The sequence below is a fragment of the Phyllostomus hastatus genome, unplaced genomic scaffold, assembly GCF_019186645.2.
Source record: "Phyllostomus hastatus isolate PE091 unplaced genomic scaffold, TTU_PhHast_1.1 phas_contig_40, whole genome shotgun sequence".
Classification (NCBI taxonomy): domain Eukaryota; kingdom Metazoa; phylum Chordata; class Mammalia; order Chiroptera; family Phyllostomidae; genus Phyllostomus; species Phyllostomus hastatus.
Window position 1 is genome coordinate 35,909,724 of NW_025333872.1, and position 21,995 is coordinate 35,931,718.

General features: G+C 39.7%; 1 protein-coding gene across 3 annotated transcripts; it reads right to left on the bottom strand.

Annotated features, from left to right (window-relative positions):
* Positions 1-5,316: 5,316 nt before the first annotated feature.
* On the bottom strand, positions 5,317-12,177 carry TENT5A (terminal nucleotidyltransferase 5A). Of its 3 annotated transcripts, none has more exons than XM_045843395.1 (3): positions 11,936-12,177; positions 11,118-11,676; positions 5,317-10,039 (listed from the first exon to the last, which is right to left on the bottom strand). In XM_045843395.1, exons 2-3 carry the CDS (start codon positions 11,637-11,639, stop codon positions 9,263-9,265), a joined length of 1,299 nt encoding a protein of 432 aa, XP_045699351.1. In that variant the 5' UTR covers positions 11,640-11,676; positions 11,936-12,177; the 3' UTR covers positions 5,317-9,262. The 3 variants fall into 3 exon arrangements, with proteins under 3 accessions (XP_045699351.1, XP_045699350.1, XP_045699352.1); XM_045843394.1 differs by having other exon boundaries at positions 11,881-12,177; XM_045843396.1 differs by having other exon boundaries at positions 12,020-12,173.
* Between the last annotated feature and the right edge of the window lie 9,818 nt (positions 12,178-21,995).

A 21,995-nucleotide genomic window follows, 5' to 3' on the forward strand; every position in this document is an offset into this window, starting at 1 on the left:
TTTAAGTTGATCCCAGCACTTGGGTATTGTAAATAACATTTTCCCCAAATTAATAGTTTAACTCACCTCTCACTTGAACCAAATGGAATTCATTCACTTACTCACCTAAATTTAACAAGTACCTCCTATGTAGCAGGCCTATCTCAGACACTAAGAACACAGAAGGAGATCAGACCAACTTCTTATCCTTATGGAATTTCATCCTGTGATGACAAATAAATAACAAATAAATAAACTTAAAATACAATTTCAGATAGTGACAAGTGTAATGTATGTGTGTGTGTGTATATGTGTATATACATGTGTAATATACATGTGTATATACATGTATATATGTGTATACATATATATATATACACACACACACACATATACACACAGGATATAAAATCAGGATAAAGGTTCATGCAGTAACTTGGTAAAAATGTTGGAGGGAAACTATTTTAGGTAAAGATCTCTCTGAAAAAATAACATTTAAACAACACATAATAATAATGATAATGATAGTAAAGTGAGGGAGCAAGATACGCAAAAACTTGGAATAATTGCTTTCCAAGGAGATAGAAAAAGCATGAGATGGTCCTAAGTGGGAATGAGCTCAAACATTCATATTTTGGCAGATTTCTTAATTTCACTGCCACTATGTGCTTTATTTGTTTGTTTATATCCCTGTGTCATTTTTCAATTAAATCTGCTAGTGAAAAGAAGCCAGTTTTGAATAAATATTTGTAGATATTCACAGAGTATCAAACTAAGGGCATGAGAAAAGTATTTAATAAATGTTTTGATGATGGCAACAGCTGCAGATTTCACCCATGTAGTCCAGGGGAGTGCATAAATAATCAGGACAGTTATAAATGTTCTTTAAATAAGATCTCTACCCTGACTAAATAAATACACAGGCTGACACAATTGGTTTTATACAAATTAGGAGGGGTAAAGTCTATGGTGTGATTGGTGCATTTGAAGCATCTGAGAAAGGGACTTATCCAGCTCTGGAAAAAGCAGCAAAGACTAAACTGTAATAATTTCAAGATGACATTTAACCAGAAGTGGTTACATAAGAAACATTCAAGGAAATTTTAATGTGCTGCAGCAAACAGGATTATAGGGCAATAAAATTTCAAGGTGCATTCTAGTTAAGTCCTAAAGATTTTTGCAATGGTTTTGAAGAAAGAATACAAGTGTTCATAAGCTCAGGGAGAATTTTTGCTTCCCTCAGCAGAAAATGAAATACATCTACTCCTGTCCTTTGCTGCAAAACAAGCAAATGACCAGTGTCTGTCTATACGGAGCTACCTGTGGGGAGTTCTACCTCTGAAAGCTCCCAAAAAGGCACATTTCATGGACTATTACCCTCATCCAGACTCTCCATTAGTCCCCAGAGCTCTTTATAGTGCCCCATGAAGAGCTAAGCCTCATGAGTAATTAACCCCAGGGTAGCTGAAAAATTAATTTTCAGCAAGTAAGTTCTACTTGCAAATGGAACGTTCTAAAGTTCAACAGACCAGGACTTTCATTTCTTTTTGGGTCTCAGAATCTAGTACAAGGATAAACATATAAAAGCTACTCAGCAAATATTTAATGAACGAACCATGTTCCAGAGGGTTTGGTGTACGGGTACTGTGTGAATGCAGTGTTTTGTAGTACCTAAAGTTAGATATTAACAAGTTATAAACTTTTCTTGATTCAAACAGTAGTAGGAAACTTTTTCAGCTGTATTTTGTAATCCTATATAGATTATAGGGCTGCCTGATAAAATATACGACTCCCAGTCAAACTTGAATTTCAGATAAATACAAGTAAGTTTTAGTATAAGTGTGTCCAAAATATTACATGGGACATACTTACAAATAAAATCATTGCTTATCTGAACTTCAAATTTAACTGGGCATCCTATATTTTTATTTACTAATCTGGCAACTAATTCAGCCATTAGGCCTGTAAACTGATTGAATTGGTTTCTCTTCTTTTTTCTGATAATTGGACTCTAAAATGAAATATTTTAATACTTTTTAATTATTTCATTTAAAATGAAGACCATGATCTTCTTGATCTTCTTTGAAGAGATACTGAGAAACTCCAAAGCATATGCAACTCAGGATTAAAGCACAGAATGGCATTATCCATAGTGCCTACTAGTGTAGTTCATTAGGTTGAATTTTGCTAAGAAAGAAAAAAATAAAAGAGTAGGGTTTCAACTGTTTTCTAATGACATGGCCAGATGATGCCACAAAATCTTGGCATTACTGATAAGTACACACTGTGCTGGAAAATTAATAGTTTCTTAAGGGGATCCTGAAGGGAACTTTCCATTATGGGGCTTAGAAATAACTTAGTCCCATATGCATAAATCCTTGCAGTTCAGGGTACCCTAGGTCCCTAAGCAAGAAAGCACAGCCTTTCCCTAACTTCATGAACTGGTAAACTGGAATTATTGCTTTTAAAAAGTACAAAGGGCATTTAGTTTTCAAAACTGCATTTTGAACTATTTCTAATTCCAGTGATTGAGTTGAGGAAGTAAATACAAAAACAGGTGTCCCTTCACTTTAAGAAAACTTGATATGCTAAATAAGAAGCTTGGGTAGGCAGGTGAATTATGAAAGTGGCTATTTACATTGAATAATAATTAATTTCAACACTTCACTAAATAGTCTTGCCTAACATTTGCTTTCTTGCAAATAGTTTCTAAGTAACTTTCCAGGGTTACCTGAATATTTTGGCTATGTAAGTTTACCTCCTTGCTCATTATAGTACTCCATGTTTATAAATATCTACACAATGATTTATAGTTACATTTAGTATTCCCCTTCCATGAAACTCTAAGGTAATATGAATTCTTCCTACTATTTTATAAGCAAATACTGCCTACAACTCAGCTCTCTTCAACCCCCTTCCTTTTTCTTAAAATTTGTAGGTAAAGCTTCTCCAAAACTCTGGAGTAAACAACATCCTTTTATTTTCATTCTTTCATCTGCTTTCCTAACACTTTAAGTACAGAAGACATTAAAAAGTAAAATTAACTATTCACTGTTACTTTTATAAGAGCCACTTCCCTAGAGATAGCAAGAAGTGTCACTCAGTCTTCATTTTTTAATCTTTCTATTTGAAAATAGTTTTAAATTTGCAAAATAATTTTACGGATAGTGCAGAGTTCCCATATATTCCACATCTAGCTTCCCCATTGTTAATGTCTACATTAGTACAGTGCATTTGTCATAACTAATGAATCAATATTGAGATAACATTTCAATACATTATTCATATTTCCATTGGTTTTACCTAGTGTCCTTTTCTTTTCCAGGATCCCATCCATGATACCATATTACATTAATTGTCATGTCTCCTTAGGCTCCCTGTGGCTGTGGCAGTTTTTAGGTTTTCCTGGTTATGATTTAAGGAGTACTCACTCATCAAGTATTTTGTAGTATTCTCTCAATTTAGATTTATCTGATGCTTTCCTCATAATCAGACAGAGGTTGCAGGTTAGGAGAAGGATGGCAACAGAAGTGAAGTATCATTTTAATCACATAACAATGATACATGTTATTTTCATGTATTGATCAGGGCCTTCTGTAGCTTGTCAGGTTTCTACCATGGTACAGTTTGCAGTTACTTTTTCACCCTTTTTGCTGTAAGTGCTCTTTGGAAGGAAATCACTATGCACAGCCCACACTTAAGAGGTAGAATGTTAAGCTCCACCTCCTTGAGGGGGCAGTGTCTACATAGATTTGAAATTCTGCGCAGGAAATTTGTCTCTTTGCCTTTATTTACTTATGTATGCAATCATCTATTTCTGTTTCATGAATATTTATTATACTTTGGGTTATAATCCAATCCTACTTATTTTGTTGCTCAAATTATTCAAGCTTTGGCTACTCGAGTTCTTGCAGTTGATGCCTTATGTCCTTTTCACAAGCTCATCATTGTGATGTTTTGTTTTGTTTTTAGCACATCTTTGCTTTCTGGAACTACAAGATGCTCCAGGTTCCTCTAGTATAGTCCCTGCCCCAGCCCTAGATATACCCATATGTCCAAGGAGACCCAGTTCCATTGTCTGGAGTGTGGCATTAGAAACCAAGATCTGGGCCTTGCTGGGTGAGAGCACTGTCATTTAAAAATTATGTGCTATTAAACTAAAGGACATTCATGTCATTTATTTCAAACCTGATTTTATGAAGGAAATTAGTTTAATTTCTGAAGTATTTGATGATTTTAACCGTTCTTGTCCTGTTTTATATTAAAAGAACTGAATGTTTAGGAAAGAAGGCTCCTAAAGAAAGGAAGGGTGGGTTAATTCTCTACAGGCTTAGCTAAGTGCAGCTGGTAATTCAACTAGAAATAGCAGGATGTATATAAGTCTAACAGGAGCTTAATATATACTGTCCTTATTCAAACCCTGTTTTAAAAGAATTATGATGACCACATAAATACGAGGGACTGGTTATAGAAAGATAAAGAAGTTACAACAAAGGAAAAAGAGTGTAACACACACCACTATGAAACCAAATAACCACCTTGTATTTTTATGATGTATACATGAGGAGAGCTGGCTTTAAATGCCAGGAGTGGCTCTTTCATAAATGTAGTGTCAAGCATGGATTCTGTCCATCAGGATTTTAAATGATCTTAAAACCCACAAGTATGTCCTATCATAGCCTAGGCTTACCAAATTTTCATGCTACCAGTATTGAGAAAGTCTCCAAAATTACACAAAGAAAAAATTTCATTAATAAATAAATGGATGCCCCTAGTGATCTGAACAGGTGAAGTTATATTAAATGCTAGACAAAAGGGTGATTTCTTTGAACCCTGAACACATACACACACAAGAAGTATAATATATTAGATCCTATGATTGTTCTTCCTTCTACTTTACTCAATAAAACTATAGAGCCCCAAATAGATAATATATGTGTATATATATATATATATAAAACCACTGATAACTAAATCACAGCACTTGGGCTACTCATGAAAACCAAGGACCACTCAGGGCTACTGGAGCCCTGGAGCCCAAATACATGAGTCTCTACTAATACTGAAAAATAGCTTATATCTAAGTGGCTTAACACTGTTAATGCCCAGATAAAAAATTTTGGAACCCATCAGTTAGATTCTTCTGGAGCTAACTGAGCCAGTTAGAAATGAGCTGGTTGAAAGCTGAACATTTTAATTTATTGAACTCCAATCAGAAAGTTGCTGAAGACTGTCTACTCCCAATACTATCCTGTCTTTTCTCACGGATACAGGTTGCAATTCAGAGGACAGGGTCGTTAGGCAGTGCAGACACCAAAGATAACAGACACGAATGAATAGAAAAAAATAACTTCTTTTTATTTACAAAAAAAAAATCCAAATATTGGATGCTGTAAACAAAATTCACAATCTGTTCCCTCTAGCACTGATTCAAACATGTCAGTTTTTAAGAATCCATTTTCCATCAACTCCTTTTCTGCCTGTGACACAGTCTAAAGTCAAAATATTCCAAAAGAGTGACCCAAAGTGCAGCTTGCTGCAATAGGACGTCTCAGAGCAGGCAATGGTTGGAGAGAGAGACACCCAGCGGACAAAGCCTCTTTTATTCTGTAAGGCTTTGCAGCAAGTTACCTCAACATCTTCCAACTTTGTGCTTTTACCATGTACTTTGTTAGCAAGCCATTATTACAACAAAATATGACACAGAGATTCTTTCTTAGCATTGAAAAGGCTATGCTATAAGAAATCTTAAAGAAAGATTATATTGAAATAGGTGCTGTATATGAAATCACTTTTTTTGGCTTTTTGGTTTCATCTAACACACTTTGTCTTCAAACAACAAAAAAGCATATTTTTTACTGTGGATAGCTTTCAACATAATACATTTCATTTACAGAGTAGTTCACAATATTTATTTGACAAGCATTGCATTGAAACGACTTTATACACAGTAAAGCAACCAACGATAAGCAAACAGAGAGGGGTGGAAAAAAACCAATACGTTCAATTTTCTTTGCATTTCCTCCTTGGCTTGGCTTACAGATATTCTTCCACCCTTGCATTTTTTTGGAACCATGTTAAAATAGTCCACCTAATATCAAAAGGAGCAGATACTTGACCCTATTTCTAGAAAGGAAAAGTCCCTCTCAATGTAGGTAGGATTTCTTGAGGCAACTCTATTTACTGCAAATGAAGTAAACTTTTTAAAAGAGCATTTTCACAGGTTAAGTGTTCTTTGACATGCCAGAATGGACAGGTGAGAAGAGCCTTCAGAAGATAAAACTTCTTCCTGTTTAAGTTAACAGCACACTAGGTCAGATAAACACAAAGGCAAGCAAATCACAGGCACTAATCAGGAGTTGAGAGCTGTTCTTTTCTCTGACCTATACACATGAATCTTTCAGCAGACATTCAATTTTTTAGGCCACACATCCACAAAGAGAGACGTATATTCCACTGTTTGTTGAACTACATATGCACAAGACTATAGTACATACAAAGGAGAAATAAATTATATAAGTTTTAAAGTAAATGCTGAAGGTTATCTTGAGTACAACCTGTTCTATCTGAATGACAGGTGCTGGCACTTCCAACTATGCTACCAACCCTGGAGAAAGCAAGGGCATAAATATTTGAGAAAATAAATGAAAAGTATATTTTCAAATAAGACCCCTCCAAACAAAAATCTGTCATAAATTAACAGCAGGTTGTTACTGTGGAAGAGTCAGCCATCTCCAGGTTCTTTTCAAAATAGTGGACAACTAATTTGTCAAGAGTTAGGATGAGAAGGAAAAAGGCAGATTACCAACTGCTCTGATGTTTCCAAGCATTCTCAGTTTTCCTTTAGAAAACTTCCAAAAAGGTGGGCAGGTGGGGCTCTGGTTTCTGACAGTTAAGTATCAGGCCTATTCTGCAAATGGAATATTTCCTGGGACTCCACAATTTTTCAAACCCAGAACTGGAGAGAGGGAGACTGAGGCAACATGGGAAAAGAAAGAGTTCCCTAGGAAACAGTAAGTGGCAGTGCAGTAGCTGTTTACAGCTTGGACAGAATTCACAGGGAAGCTGCTACAGCAAACCCATCAAGTTCCTGTTAAGGCTTCAAGAAGGATGTGCAAAAGGTGGTTTGGGTGGATTAATTTGGCATTGATCATCTCAGTGATGCCCAGATAACAAATAAACAAATTACACTGCCAAATAAGATGATGCTATTCTTTTCCCCAAACCATCTTAACTGATCACAAAAATCTGGTTTATTCTTCATAGAAATTAACATAGTAAGCAGTCATCCATTAGAGTTGGCAGGGATTACGTTGGTGTTTCATAATACAAAGAGAAGGTTTTTATGTGTTAGTTTTATTTTCAATAAATTCATTTTCAGAGAACAGTGTCCAAAGGAATTTAGGGCTGGGAGAAGGAATGGTGTTAGGATTAGGTGTAATTGAACTAAAACAGTAGTGCCAGTTCATTTCACAAAACTGACTGGTTTCTTGGGAAAGAAAATAAAGTTGGATTTGATTCAATGAGAAGTGATTTGAATTTAAAGTACAGTACTAAATATTTAAATTCAGTGTGACAACCAGATCAAAGATGTTTCATATTGGCATAAATTCATAAAATTTTATATATAATATATATCTCATATAAATTTTATGCAATTGTGCAAATACTCTTTAAAAAGGGTCATTTCACATTTACTAAATTCTAGTGGTACTGAAATGCAAAATGCATTCATTAAAAATTCATTTAAATATTAATAAGTAGTGTTCAGATCACCAGAAATTCTTTTTAGCAGTCAGGAATTTAAATAGACTATCATGGATCCATGATCCACTGGATTATATACCATGGAAACATGCAAGTATTACAAAAAAATAAAGGGGTTCAAACCTTCAAAATGGTATTTCAATATATATATATTAAAAAAAAGAGGGCTCTGCCAAACAAATAATCTCCCATTTGTGGAATTCTATGGCTCATAAAACAAGGAAAAAAAAACACTAGAAATGTATAATCTCTTTTCTTTCTATCAAATATATTACTTGTTTCCTCCTTCATTTGCTTTAACATTTTAGATGTGGGTTTTAATTCATCACTGCAATATGCCCACCTCTCATGTCATCCTGTTGAAAACATAAAAACACACAGTATTTAAACATTTCCTATTTGCTACATTATTCTAGACCATAGTCAATGTATTGTGTGAATATATTCATATCACAAATATGTATATATACACACATATATACATACACATACACATATATCTGTAATATCACACCAACAATGTTAACTCTATACAAGTATTTGCCAAGAAAAAATAGGGCATTTCCTCCACCATTCACAAGCTTATGTGTTGTTTTATTTTCTTCTTTAGTCCCTGATAAAATAAAATAATCATTAAACCATAAAAATTTTCCACTTCAAATTTTCAGAAGGCAACAGGCACTTTGATGTATATTGATGTGTAACAAATATAGTAACTCTTTATATATTCTACTATCTCTCTTCTACTTGGGTATTTTTATCTGTTAAATCTTTGGTCCTTAAGCATACTTTCTTTGCTACAGCTTTTTTTGCTTGCATTTTCACATTTTAAAAATGCAAGCTATGCATGCAGCTGGAAATAATGGATTGTGTCATCATAAGTTCTGCTGTTTGTTATGAAAACTGCACCAACCTACTACTGTTCATTTGGAGTAAGCCATTTTCATTAATGCAATAGGATAGAGTTTCACAGAAAGCACTTGCTACAAGCTTCAGGTAATAATCCCAATGTTGGAGTTCCCCTTTTTCCTGTATTATTACTATCTGAACTCCTGATTTGATAATTAAGTTGGGGTGAGATCTATTTTTCCTCTATATTTTCCCTTTTGTGAATTCCATCTTATACGAAACTCCACCTTTTTTTCCTATGGCAAAGCTATGGGAGCAAGGTACAGCAAACCCATATTGTCATTAAGCATTTTTTCCCTCATTAATTTAGGAGAACCTGGTTGCTTTCAGTGATAGGTCTCTTTTGTTTCAGGATAGAATTCAATTGGGTAAGAGGATCAGATGCATGGGTTGACGGTGGGTGGGGATCATTTTGAGATCATGCTCCCATACCTATGAAAGGATCTACAAGCTTTGCCAAGCTTAAAACCAGGAGCAGATCATCATTGCACAAAACATATCCCTAATCAGGGCTGGGTCATTTAACCTTTTTTTTCTTCTTCTTCTTCTTTTTTTTCTTTTCTATCTTGTCTGAAATGGCTTCCCAAAGGACATTTTTAAATGATTCTTAATTGCAGGGTAGCCAAGTAGAGTATGTCTGTTGCTGGCATGTGAATACTGGCTGAACCTGTGCAATGTAATAATTGCTAAAATTAGCATCTGCTACATAGGGGGCCGGCTGATAATAGCACGTGACATTAGCCACATTAGGGATGACATTTTGGTCAGCTAGCACCCGGATAGCCAGCATTGTGATAAGGTTTAAAGTCTGTCTTCTTTCATGTCCCATCAGGCACACTGTACTCTCATTCACCACTCCATGAAGGGTCATAAGATAGTCATACTTGCGGTCTTCTAATCCCACGAAGTGGTTCTGCAAATAGGACTCCAGTTTCCTCTGCTGCTCTCCAATGTCTGAGAAGTCGATGAAAAATCTGGAACACATATACCTCTGAAGGGTCTTGATCTCATCAGAGGCAGGCCTAAAACCCCTCACTAAGAGGTTGCAGTACTTAAGCAGGCCTCCCCCTCTGATTTCCTCTGGGTTCCTGGTAGCAATGATCTTGTTACAAAGGTGATCAAAAGCTTCGTGGAAATCGCCATAGACGCTCTCACCGATTATTGTGGGGTGAAACGTTTCAGTCATTGGGTTCTCTGAACATTCATAAAAGAGGAGAAGAGAGTCTAATTTGATTTGAAAAGAATCTACACTAAATTCAAACTGCCTCCGGAGGGAATCCACAAATTTCAGTTCCACATTTTTGCCACTGTTGTTTGACAAGGATATAAGACTCCATCGGTCAGAGTCATTGCATACTTTAACCATTTTCTGCACATAAGCTTCCTACAATTCAAAAGACAAAACAAGAAGATGAGCATACCTAGAAAAAAATAATAAATAAACACATTCTCTTCACACATGAGATTTATTTTGCTCCTTCCCTTTCGTTTTGTCGAGTTTCAGCAAAACACTACCTATGGCCTTAAACAGTTTCTGAAAACAGGAAAAAAAAAACGCATTTAACGAGTGGTTTTACCGTCTGGGAGAGAGACTAGAAGTAATAGTTTGAGGCTTTTGGCAGATGCAGCACAGTACTAAGAGGTTCTGTTGTCATGTCTGACTTTCAAAATGTTATTTTTTTAAAATGGTCTTACAGATACAATATTCACACAATACTGAAAAGAAAGAAAAGCATTCAGGGAAAAGTTGGTCTTCCTCTCACTCTTGTCTCTAGTCACCCAGTTTTCCTCCCCCGAGAGAACAGATATGATCAGTATCTTGTCTGTCCCTCTAGAAGTGCTCAGCAGTTGCAATCAAAGTGAATTATATTATTAGGACATTCTGGGAGGCTGATTCCTCAGACAATTTTAACTAAATGCATAAAACGCGCTTTGAACCAAAGTGAGGAGGGTGGACCCACTATATCCTTAACACATAAACCAACCTGGAGAAGCACCAAGTGTATCCTAAACACAGGGAGTCAGCTGAATGCATCTAGGGAATCTATTCACGTTTTCCAATACAGTATATAAACTCATTGGCTTGGTTCTACGTCAGTTTGCTATTTTCCCAAAGACTGGATCATAAAGTGATTCATAAAAAATAACTGACATCATTTCAATCTTCCTCTTAGAATCTACTCTGGATAAGACTCAAGCAAGGAAAGCCAAGAGTTAAAAAAAAAAAAAATAAGGAGAAGGAAGAGGAGGAAGGGCAGAGGAGGAAGCAGAGAGTTGTGACGCTGAGACACCATGTAAAGTAAAACAGTCAACACCGTCCACACACCTTAGTTTACTCATTTAAAAAAAAATCAGAAGCAAAATAAATAAACGCATCCACAAATTTGTGGCATATTTTCCTTTCCCCTGGCCCTCCGAACCCCAGCCGGGAGTGGACTCAAGCCCCTGTAGGGCGACTTTACCTTGAGCGTCAGTGGAGTGATCTTCTCTTTGTTCACCCCTTCGGGTAAGAAGTCCAACAGGCAGTCGAGCACCACGTCCTTCACAGTCTGAAACTCCTCTTCCCCGCGCAGGTCAGCGCAGAAGATGAGGTCCAGGTCCTTGTACCCCAGGCCGCTGTCCTGGTGCAGGACATGGCTGGCGGCCGAGCCGTTGAGGCGCACGTCGCGGACGCCGATGTGCTTCTCCGCCAGGCGCCGCCGCACCACCTTCACGATCAGGCTCGGCTGCAGCTCGAGCGTGGGGAAGTTGCCGCGTCCGTGGATCGGGATGGTTTCACTCAGGATGCCGTCCAGCCGCTGCACTTGCTCCCAGTTCAGCACGTTGCAGTGCGCCGTGGGGCTTTCGCAATAGTCCAAGCAGAGCTCGCCGAAACCGCCGCCGTCAACGACGTCGCCGCCGCTAAAGTCACTGCCCAGGGGGATACAGGGGCTGCCGGCCAGCTCGTCCTCAGCCATGGCAAAGTAGCCTTCACTTTCTGCCATGAAGTGCCCGCCGAATGCCACTTGGCCCTGATCAGTCCTAGAAGAGAAAAGGAGAAAGGAGTTCGGTGAAGACGCGTGACGGCGACAAGAGCCCGAACAGGAAAGAGCGCGCCCCTTCCCCAGTGCACCCCCTTCCCGGTCCGTCCCCTGGCTCGGCTCCGGGATTTCTCACATTTTCCCTCCCCAGGGCCCCACGAAACCCAGCCGCGCGCGCGCCGCGCCCCGCAGAGCAGCCCCGCACCAAAAGTATCGCTGATGCATCTGGAAAGCGCAAGCGGGAGTCCCGTCTGCGTCACCTGAAGACGGCCGTCCCTTCTAGGAGCGCAGCTAGCGAGGAACAGCCAAGCTCCAACAATTCTAGGAGCCGCGAGTGCGCTCACCGTCACAGAGAGCCCCTTAGTCCTTCCCAGCCCCCACTCGCCAGCGATGGACAGTCCCGCCCCTCGCCCCCGCCGCTTCAGCTGCGGTGGTTCCGGAGGTGGCGGCCCTTGCTGCCGCCGCAGCTCCCGTCTCTGGAGCTTTAGCAGTTGTGCGTGAAAAATGTCTTCAGTAGTTTTTTTATACCGGGCATCTCCGCGCTTCCGGGCCGGCGCGGCGCGCTGACCACACCTTCCTCATCTGCATAGGGCTACGCCCCCGCCCGCCCAGCGGACCCTGGTAGGCTGAGCGCTGCCAGCCTTAGCAAGCGGTTCTCAGATCGCAGCGCTAGTGGCTGTAGGTATATATGTGTGCGTGTATTTAGGCGTATTTGACTTATGTACTAGTCCTCCTCGCCCACGTTCTTTTTTCCCCTGACGAGGAGACACTGAAAATACCCAGAGTCCTAGGTGGTCCTCAAAACAGATCTCAACTAAAATCCCGTAACTGCAGAAACTTCCCAAATAAAATTATCGCCGGATACACCTCGTTACAGTTTACTGATGGGGCTCCAGAGCAGAATTCATGACCTGTGGTGCGACCGTTTACTTCACTAATAAACCCGGTGTCAGGATGAACTAGAGTCCACTTGTCCTCGCAAATCAGTCTCGGAGCCTGAGAGGAAGGGCTTGCCCATTGGGTTTCGTTTCTCGAAAAGTCGGGAAACCTCTAGGCGCCCGCGGAGCCTAAAGAGGCGCGGGGGCGGGGCCGCGAACGGGCTTCCGACTCCCGCGCGCGAGAGGCTCCGGGCTCCCGAAGCGAGTCGTCGAGCAACGACCTGGGGGCTCCCCCCGGCGAGCTGCGGAGGGTCCAGGACTAGGCGGATCCCGAGCGAGGCGCGGGTAGCCCACGGCCGCTGTGCCGCCCAAAGAGGCCCAGAGCGGACTTGGGCGCACCGCGGCGAGTTCTCTCACAGAGTGCCCAAGGAGGCGTAGCGCGTTTCTCACACGGACCTAAGTTTTGCCTTTTTCAGGAGAATGGCAATGTGAAATGCAGTTTTCCATCAAACGTGAAAGTACAAATTTAAAGGATAAAAGAGTTTCTTCCCCTAGCTTCCACCGCTTCAGCAGTGCGGAAGGAGGGTAATGGTAATTCCCCACGCGCACTCTCAACACCATCTTTGTTAGAAAGCGCCCCACTTTCACCTGGCCACCTATTCCGGCGGGTCGCTGTCTCTTCTCAACTAAGAGTAACTTTCACCTAGATGCTACCAGACGCTGAGGTGGGGGCTAAAAAGAGTGCGCTGGGGGGAGAAGAAGCTGAAAACTCCCTCCTCTGGCCTAGGCTACCGTAGCCACCCAGCCTGGGAGAAAGAACAGGCCGGTCCCTTTGAACTGGGAGACTACGGGCCTACCCCCCAAAGCCTCGGCGGGGCAAGGGGACGGTCACCCGCGGAGTATCCAGCTGCGTGACAACGCCGCCCCCTGCCGGTACCCTGCAGAGCTGTGTCCCAAAACGGAGAAACTGGCTGAACTTTAGACGGAGGCCATTATCCTTCAGCTCTGTGGGGGCGTCAAAGAAGGGCGACTAAGACAACCACACAATTCTCATAGGTTATTTGCCTCCCCAGAAACGGACTGTCCAGCCATCCACTCTGTACAGGCATTCAGAAAAATTACATCTACGTGTGTATATGGTTGGACTACCTATTATTAACTGCCAGGAACCAAGCTAGATGCTGAGGATTTAAGAATGACTACATTTCACACCGTTTAATGAGCAGGCCAGACAAATACATAATTAGGGTTCAACTGAACATGTGTGTTAGGAGAGAAGTATGGTCTGACACAGTAGTGGGCTAACTAGAATTGGGGGAACTGGGAGAGAAGAGCAAAAGAGAGAAATTCAAATAGTTCGGATTTCCTTCCATAGCTGAGGAAGAAGAAAAGGGGTTATCAACAAAGGAGGCACTATAAGAGAATTAGAAAATGCTTGAGGAAGGCTGTATAAACTACCACAGTAAGAAATCAGATTGATGGTGCATTTGGATAAGGTTTGTGGAGGTTCCAGGAACTTATTGATCAGTTCTGGGCCACACTCTACTTAACTCTTTACACATAAAACCATGTTTAATCTTCAATTCAAAAAGGTATTCTAGGTCAGAGATTTGGAAACAGATACCTAAAGTGATGCGGGGGTCCGTGTCATTTTGGATGAAATGTTGGACAAATTCACACTGATTACCAAATCCAGTGGAGGAAAAGGGACGGCATGGCTTTTCTCTCAAGGGGAGCAACAACCTTGGCCCTCACTTCAATGAGTTTTTATTGTCTTACTGGGCCCGTTACAAGAAGGTCCTCATTAACTATGCACAGGCTGACTTTAGGTGGTTACCTTTTACAGAAAACAAAGGAGCCAATGCTGCTAGTCACATCACAGAAGAGGGATATTTGCAAATGAAAAGGCAAAAGTAGTCAGACCGGCTACATTCATCCTTGGAAGGTTTAGCATGATTTTTCAGGAAGTTGCTTTGCAGTAAATGTCCTCAATTCAGGGTGAGGAAGTTTTAGCAAAAAGCAAGACTCATAGCGGCCTAGGTATATTGCAGGCCTGATTCCCCACAGGAGAACCTACCTGTGGATGTGGGCCCTGTGCATCTCCCAGTGGGACCTGGGCCCACACCACACAGAGCAGCCTCCCACACCTACCAAGAATGAAAGGCATGGCTGAGAGACAGAAGTGGAGTATGAGGCCAGACATGGAGGGTCTGCTATGCATCAGATCTTTTGCTGGGGAAATGATGAATTTCAGCAGTGGTGGGGCAAGACCCCTTCTCCTAAGTTGCCAGGGCTTTGTGACTGACACTTTCTTAACCCTTTAACAAAGCATTCCCCACTCCCCAACTTGGTTTTCCCTTCACTGTAACCTTCCAAATCTCCATATCCAGACCCTACTACCTCTTGCATTAGGACATCTGGGAATATCTTGCTTTTAGCAGTGCCTTAGTGGTGCTTTGACTGGTTCATATGTGCCTGATTCATAGTAGCCATTTTATATAAATTGTTGAATGAAAGCATCTATTGTTTGTTTTGTCCCTCTTTTCCCTGTCTTCAAATGGAGATAATATTTTCATTCTGGGGAGAAAAAAAATCATCCTTACATAAAATTGCAAATTTTGAAATTGCAAAGTATATATTTTTTCCTAGCTAACCAAAATACCTATCAAATGAGAAAGTTTATGCTTTCAGACATATTCACAGCCTAGACATCTCTCAACACAGTTAGTTTTAGATTAAATTTAGGTGCAGAGTTGCAATTTTCTTTTCAGGCTTTAGCTTCTGAACCTATTTGGTGAATATTTACTTTTCCTCATTCAAAAGGGAAAAAAATCTATGGCAATATGGTGTTCTAAATTTCTACTGGACATTTTTAAAAGAAAACTTTACACACATTTTTTGGAAAAAAGCACTTATGATTAGTCGGTCTTGATTTTAAAGTTATAGTAACAATTATCTGGACTTATCACCATAAGAAGAAATTCATTTTTAGCCTTAATAATGATTAACATTATTTAGTTTGTTATAATGTGGCAAGCAGTGTGCTCAGTGTTTTATATACATTATTTCTTCTAAACTTCCTTCAAATATCAGAACTTTAAGTTATTACATTCCTGTTTTCTAGATAGGGAAAATCAGGGAGAGGATAGCTAAGTAACTTACAGAAGTAAAAGAGCCTTGGTTCAGACCCATCCATGCAAGTGGCTGCTTTCCTAGTTCCTTTCATTCTTAAGTCTGTCTTCTTCCTGTCTTCTCATTTTCCTTTTTGACTTAAAACTGAACTGGACTGCATTCTGCTCCTTCTTTCTTTATACATTCTGAATGTTTAGCTTGGACATAACATTGAGAACCAAAATGTTTTATCCTGAAACTGTTACAGGGTACAGCCAAGAGTGGGGATCCCAAATAGGCATTTGAAATGGGGTCCAGAACTCAAGGTGTCCAGGAGATTTTAAGGTGTCTTCACCCCTTCCCCCACAGGTGTGAGTTGGGGGAAGGGGCACACAGAGCAAGAACATGAAAACATGCAGGGCAGCTTTGCAGCTAATCCATGGCATGGTCATTTAGCATACCTATAGCCTTTGGCTGGTCACTTAAATATGCTAAATAGCTATGGCCCTGCTCAAGGCCAGGGGGATGGAAAGGGACCCCCCCCAAGATGGGACTGGGGGGTAGGTCCCCCAAGTCACAGCGCCTGTGTGGGAGCTCAGAGAAGACTGGCTCCAGGACATGGGGTCACACCTGCCCAGACCCACGATGGCGACCAGAAAAGCTGGAGAAGACAGCAGATTGAGGGCAAGTGTGCCTGAGTGTAGGAGGAGTCGGAAATGGGACTGCAGAGGAAGATTGGTGCGGGGATTTAAACCCAGACACAGCAGCCATTGAGGGGAGAACCACACGGCCTTGACAGGGTGAAGACTCCCGCAGCCCTGAGAGAGAGAACCACGAGGCTTTGGCAGAGTGGAGACTCCTGTAGCCTTGGGAGAGAGGACCACGTGCCTTTGCCAGAGTGGGGACCCCCACAGCTTTAGAAGAGGGAACCACCACCTGGGGTCTCTTGGGGTCTCTTTTAGCAGAGATCCCGGCGACTCAGCTCAGGGTGCCGGGAACCCAGGGAGGTCTCCCAGTCAAGATGGAGTACTAACTGGGAAGAACCAGAGGACTGCCTGAGCCATGGACTTCTATTTCCTTTCCTGAGATACCTTACTCTGGACTGGGCAAAGGGGGAAGGAAGGAAGGACTGTGTCTGTTTGTGGGTGTTTTAAAAGGGACTTTAGGATTTTTGATAAAGACATTAGGTCACTACTTTAAGTTTGTATTGCATTAAATAAACATTTCCTTTCCTTTTCACAAATCTCTGGCATTGAGAGAAGTCTTTCCTCTGGCGGCGGACGTGACAGACCTGGGGGCTTTTTTTTTCCAATAATAGTTTATCGTCCCAGGCCCCCCTTGTTTGTTCTGTAACAAAACAACTGTTGAGAACCAGAATGCACAGACATAACTGGGCTCATGGGAGTTTCTTCCCCAGCCATGAATGACCCGCCTTCATGAAAGTAGAGAGCTAGCAAGCTAAGCAGCCTTACAGAGAGCTGGCAAGAAACATCACTAACACTGAAGCACCATTTGAAGTTTGGAGACTGCTCCAGGTTTACTTAGCAGTGGTACTACCTTTTCCACTTTGTTTTGTTTTCTGTCTTCTCACAAATGGTGTTAGAAGATAGTAAGTAAACAAATATGAAATGATTTCCACAAGCTCATACCCAGAAGGACAGTGAGAAGAGCCCAGAAAACTGCTGTTAGGCCTACAACTTCTCTCTCCCACAGCACTTTAGCCGATCTCTTCCCATATTCTTGTCTCCCCCTTGATATTTTCACACCAGCCCTCTCCACTCTCTCCATTGATTTTCCAACTTCCACTGCTTCTGTTCTGTGCTCCTTTTCACAAAATGTGATATGAGCCTTCAGAAGCACCTTGAAGCCTAGTCAGAGCAGTGGCAATGTGAGGAATTTGAGCCACCCACCACCCCTTGCCATATAACTGCTTTTACAGGGCAAGTCCTAGTGATAGCTGAGGCCATTGAGGGACAGACAGGCATGCTTTTGGTAGAAACATGCGTATGCAGCTGTCTACACTGCAGAGCAAACTGAAGCTCTCTCTGTTGTCCAGTTAGTGTTAAGAAGTAACTAATCAAAGTGCTTCATGGAAAAATTGAAACTCACTTTTGAAACTAAATTATAGTAGCCCCTCTCTACCCTTGGTTTTTCTTTCTGTAATTTCAGTTACCTGCTGTCCAAAAATATTAAATGGAAATTCCAGAAATAAACAATTCATACGTTTTAAATTGCTCACCATTCCAAGTAGTGTAATAAAATCTCCTGAGGTCTCACTCTGTGGGATGTAAATCACCTCTTTGTCCAGCATCTCCACACTGTAGATGCTCCTGTCTGTTAGTCACCTAGTGGCCTCTTGATAGCCTCACAATGCCTGTATTCAAATAACTCTTATTTAACTTAGTAATGGCCCCAAAGCACAAGAATACTGACTCTGGGAATTCAGATATGCCAAAGAAAAGCCATAAAGTGGATGCATGTATACATAGAAAAAAAAAACACAACAGTATATGTAGGGTTTAGTGCTATCTCAGTATGTATGGTTTTAAGCATCCACTGGGAGCCTTGGGACATATCCCCTATGGATAAGGAGGGATATTGTACCTGTTTTCACAAGGAAATGGTGCCTATGAAATGCTTTCCCCCATGTTTCTTCAAGGAAATAACAAATATTTATTCAGGATTTATAGAAGGCCAGAAACATCCTAAGTCATACAACTTCTAGGTTAGTTTGGAAATAGCAGTTCAGCTTTTTTTTTTTTTTGGTATGGTTATTACCAGCCAAGAGATGAACTTTTATAGATTTATACTGTTCAATTTTTTTCTCTACTATCTCATTTTACTTTTATTTATTTTTGCAATATTTTTTATTGTTGTTCAGTTATAGTTGCCCCATCTTTTTCCCCTTTGCTCTCCCCTGCCCCCCCACTCCCACAGTCAATCCCTGCCCCACCACCATTGTCCATGCCGTGAGTCCTCTATTCATGTTCCTTTTCTTGCTCTTTCCCCTTCTTTCCCCCGTTACCCGCTTCTCCCCGCCTCTGATCACTGTTTCTCTATTCCCAAGTCTTGTTCTCTATTTCCAAATCTTTGGTTCTATTTTGCTCATCTGTTTGTTTTGTTAACTAGGTTCCCCTTATAGGTGAGATCATACTGTATTTGTCTTTAAAATTATTCTGACCAATGTGCAGTCCAAATTTTAAAGATGAAGAAAGGCTGGATGATTTTCTCCAAATTAATGTAGTTATGGAAAAATTAGTTAAATTCAGTTGCTCTCAATCATGTGCTAGCACCTCTTTCTCTTGATCCCACTGTTTAATCTTATATTTGTATGAGTCAATTAAAATGATCAGTAACAAATAGTTTGAAGGGATATTCTACCTATACACAGGTTTTTTTGTGTACACTAAATTCTCACCTGTGAACATCTTATAGGGCATTGTTACTCTACCATTAAGCACCTTGTAAGTGTAATTTCTTAAGGTATTATTTTTAAGAATATTTATGTGAAGTGTGTGACCACATAAAAATAATTCTATCCATTGTCTCAGAGTAGTGATCTTAAGAAATTCAATATGCAAGTTCAAATATAATACACAGACCTATATCATCACTCTAAAATCAAACTTGATATTGATTGTTCTTCAATGGAGTTCTTTATCGCTAAGACTAACCAGTATTTTCTTGTACTACTATCAGTGCTGGTTATGCCAGAAGTTCTTCCTGTTTTGACATGTTGGTGAGATGCTTGCAGTTTCAATCAGTGTTGCATGTCTCATGGACCAGACTGTTTTTCTTACTCTAAACAAAAGAGACATTCAAAAGTTATATTCATTAGGCAAAATGTAAACTAGAAATATATATATATTTTAAAATACTACCAAATATGAAAAAGTAAATTCCTTACCCCAAAGTAATATTTGTAGTATAAGTTCTTTCTCCTGCAAGTTTTTACTGGAAGAATGTTTAACATCTCTGAAGAAAATGTTGATGTTTACTGATGGTGCTTGTAAAACTTTGAGAAGTGCACAGGAGAGAATATAATAAATTATTCCTTTTTTCTAAAAGGAATTTGGCCTAAAATATTCATGTCCCTTTTGGAAAAAAAATAAAGATCATCTTCTATGGATATATTCAGCTCATATACCTAGTAAGGTATACCTAGTCGGAAATACCTAATGGATATACCTATGGTATAGGTATAACCATTATCCTATACCAGATATACCTATGGATATACCTAATTAGGTATATCCAACTCATATACCTAATTAGGTATATCCAACTCATATACCTAATTAGGTATACCCATATACCTAATATATGGGTATATTCTGAGATATTTTAAAAATCATATCTATTCATTTTGCTAGCACCATTTGATATGTCATATTCAGAAATTTTTTAACTACCATAGAATTTGTAGCAGTTATGGAATTGGTATATTTACTAATATGTATTAACCATTCATTAATTCAGTAATAACATTTCTACAATTACTTTTTGTTGAAAGACTTTTTCTATTAATTTCCTTCCCTTACCTCAAAATTATGTGTTACCAAATAAATAAGTAGTACAATTAATATTATCTGGATGATATTTGAGAAAAGTTACTATGGAATATAGTAAACAACCAAAGAACACATTATTGTAGAAAGTCTGAGAAACTGAACACAAGAAATAATATTTAAACAAAAATATTTTCTTAAAGCTACTAAGATGACAAATTCTTTTAAGAGACAGGGTTGTTTTTTTTTAACCCTACAAATAACTCCAGGAAGAAAAATCTAACCTAACCTTGGCAATCCTGGGCTCTTTCAGTAAAATGTGACTTGGGAAACTAGTTGGGGACTCCGTGGGGCTAGGGTGGGGAGCATTAAGATGCCTGAGTTTATTCCAGCAATATGGGATAAAAGAGATTCCATCTAACTTTCTAGTAAAAAGAAAGCCTTCAAGATGCTAGTTAATTGACTCTGAAAGATTGGTTTCTAATAAGCCACAATTCCAACAGAGGTACTGGGAATTAAAAGGGAGTTTGGACTAGCACATGATTAAGTATCCACAGTCTAGATAAATGAGTTATCTCTAAAGAACAACAGAAGAACTGTCCTTCAGGTTTTGAAATTTATAATTAGTCAATGAAGTGAGTAATTGTTTAGCATAAAAGAAGTGACATTCTCAATTTTTCTTAGCAGAAAGCCAGGTTAGAATATTAAAAGAGAAAAAATGGTGCCTATGATTTTTTGTCTCAAATCTTTCCCTAGTCTTCATTAAAATTCTGAAGATATTTACTTTTTTCACTGACGTTAATTTGGCAATCACATCCCACTCCATCTACTTAATGTGAGCTCTGTGTGAGCGGTAGTTCAACATCCTCCCACTGACCAGGAATATATGTTTTGCTGTGTGTTAAAAAATAAATATTTTTAATATATTTTATTGATTATGCTATTACAGTTGTCCCATTTCCCTACTTCACAACCCTCCACTCTGTACGCCCTCTCCTACCCACTTCCCCCACTTTAGTTTACGTCCATGTGTTATGCTTATAAGTTCTTCAGCTTCTACATTTCTCATACTATTCTTACCCTCCCCCTGTCTATTTCCTACTTACAATCTATGCTACTTATTCTCTGTACCTTTTCCCCTTCTCTCCTCCTCCCACTCCCCTGTTGCTAACCCTCCATGTGATCTCCATTTCTGTGGTTCTGTTCCTATTCTAGTTGTTTGCTTAGTTTCTTTTGGTTTTGCTTTGGTTGTTCATAATTGTGAGTTTGCTGTCTTTTTACTATACATGTTTTTTTTTAATCTTCTTTTCTTAGATAAGTCCCTTTAACATTTCATAAAATAAGAGCTTGGTAATGATGAACTCCTTTAACTTGACCTTATCTGAGAAGCACTTTATTTACCCTTCCATTCTAAATGAAAGCTTTGCTGGATAGAGTAATCTTGGATGTAGGTCCTTGCCTTTCATGACTTGGAATACTTCTTTCCATCCCTTCTTGCCTGCAAGGTCTCTTTTGAGAAATCAGTTGACAGTCTGATGGGAACTGCTTTGTAGATTACTGTCCCCTTATCTCTTGCTGCTTCTAGGATTCTCTCCTTCATTTTTACCCTGGCTAATATAGTTATGATGTGCCTTGGTGTGTTTCTTCTTGGGTCCAACTTCTTTGGGACTCTCTGAGCTTCCTGGATTTCCTGGAAGTCTATTTCCTTTGCCAGAATGGGGAAGTTCTCCTTTATTATTTGTTCAAATAAGTGTTCAATCTGTTGCTTTTCCTCTTCCCCTTCTGGTACCCCTATAATTTGGATGTTGGAATGTTTAAAGATG

Excerpts from the sequence above, each read along its gene's own strand:
- TENT5A (XM_045843394.1), bottom strand. The coding sequence starts at position 11,900 with ATGCATCAGCGATACTTTTG. Across the intron at positions 11,677-11,880 it reads ATGCATCAGCGATACTTTTG|GACTGATCAGGGCCAAGTGG; the intron begins GTGCGGGGCTGC and ends TTTCTCTTCTAG. Across the intron at positions 10,040-11,117 it reads TCACTCCACTGACGCTCAAG|GAAGCTTATGTGCAGAAAAT; the intron begins GTAAAGTCGCCC and ends TTTGAATTGTAG.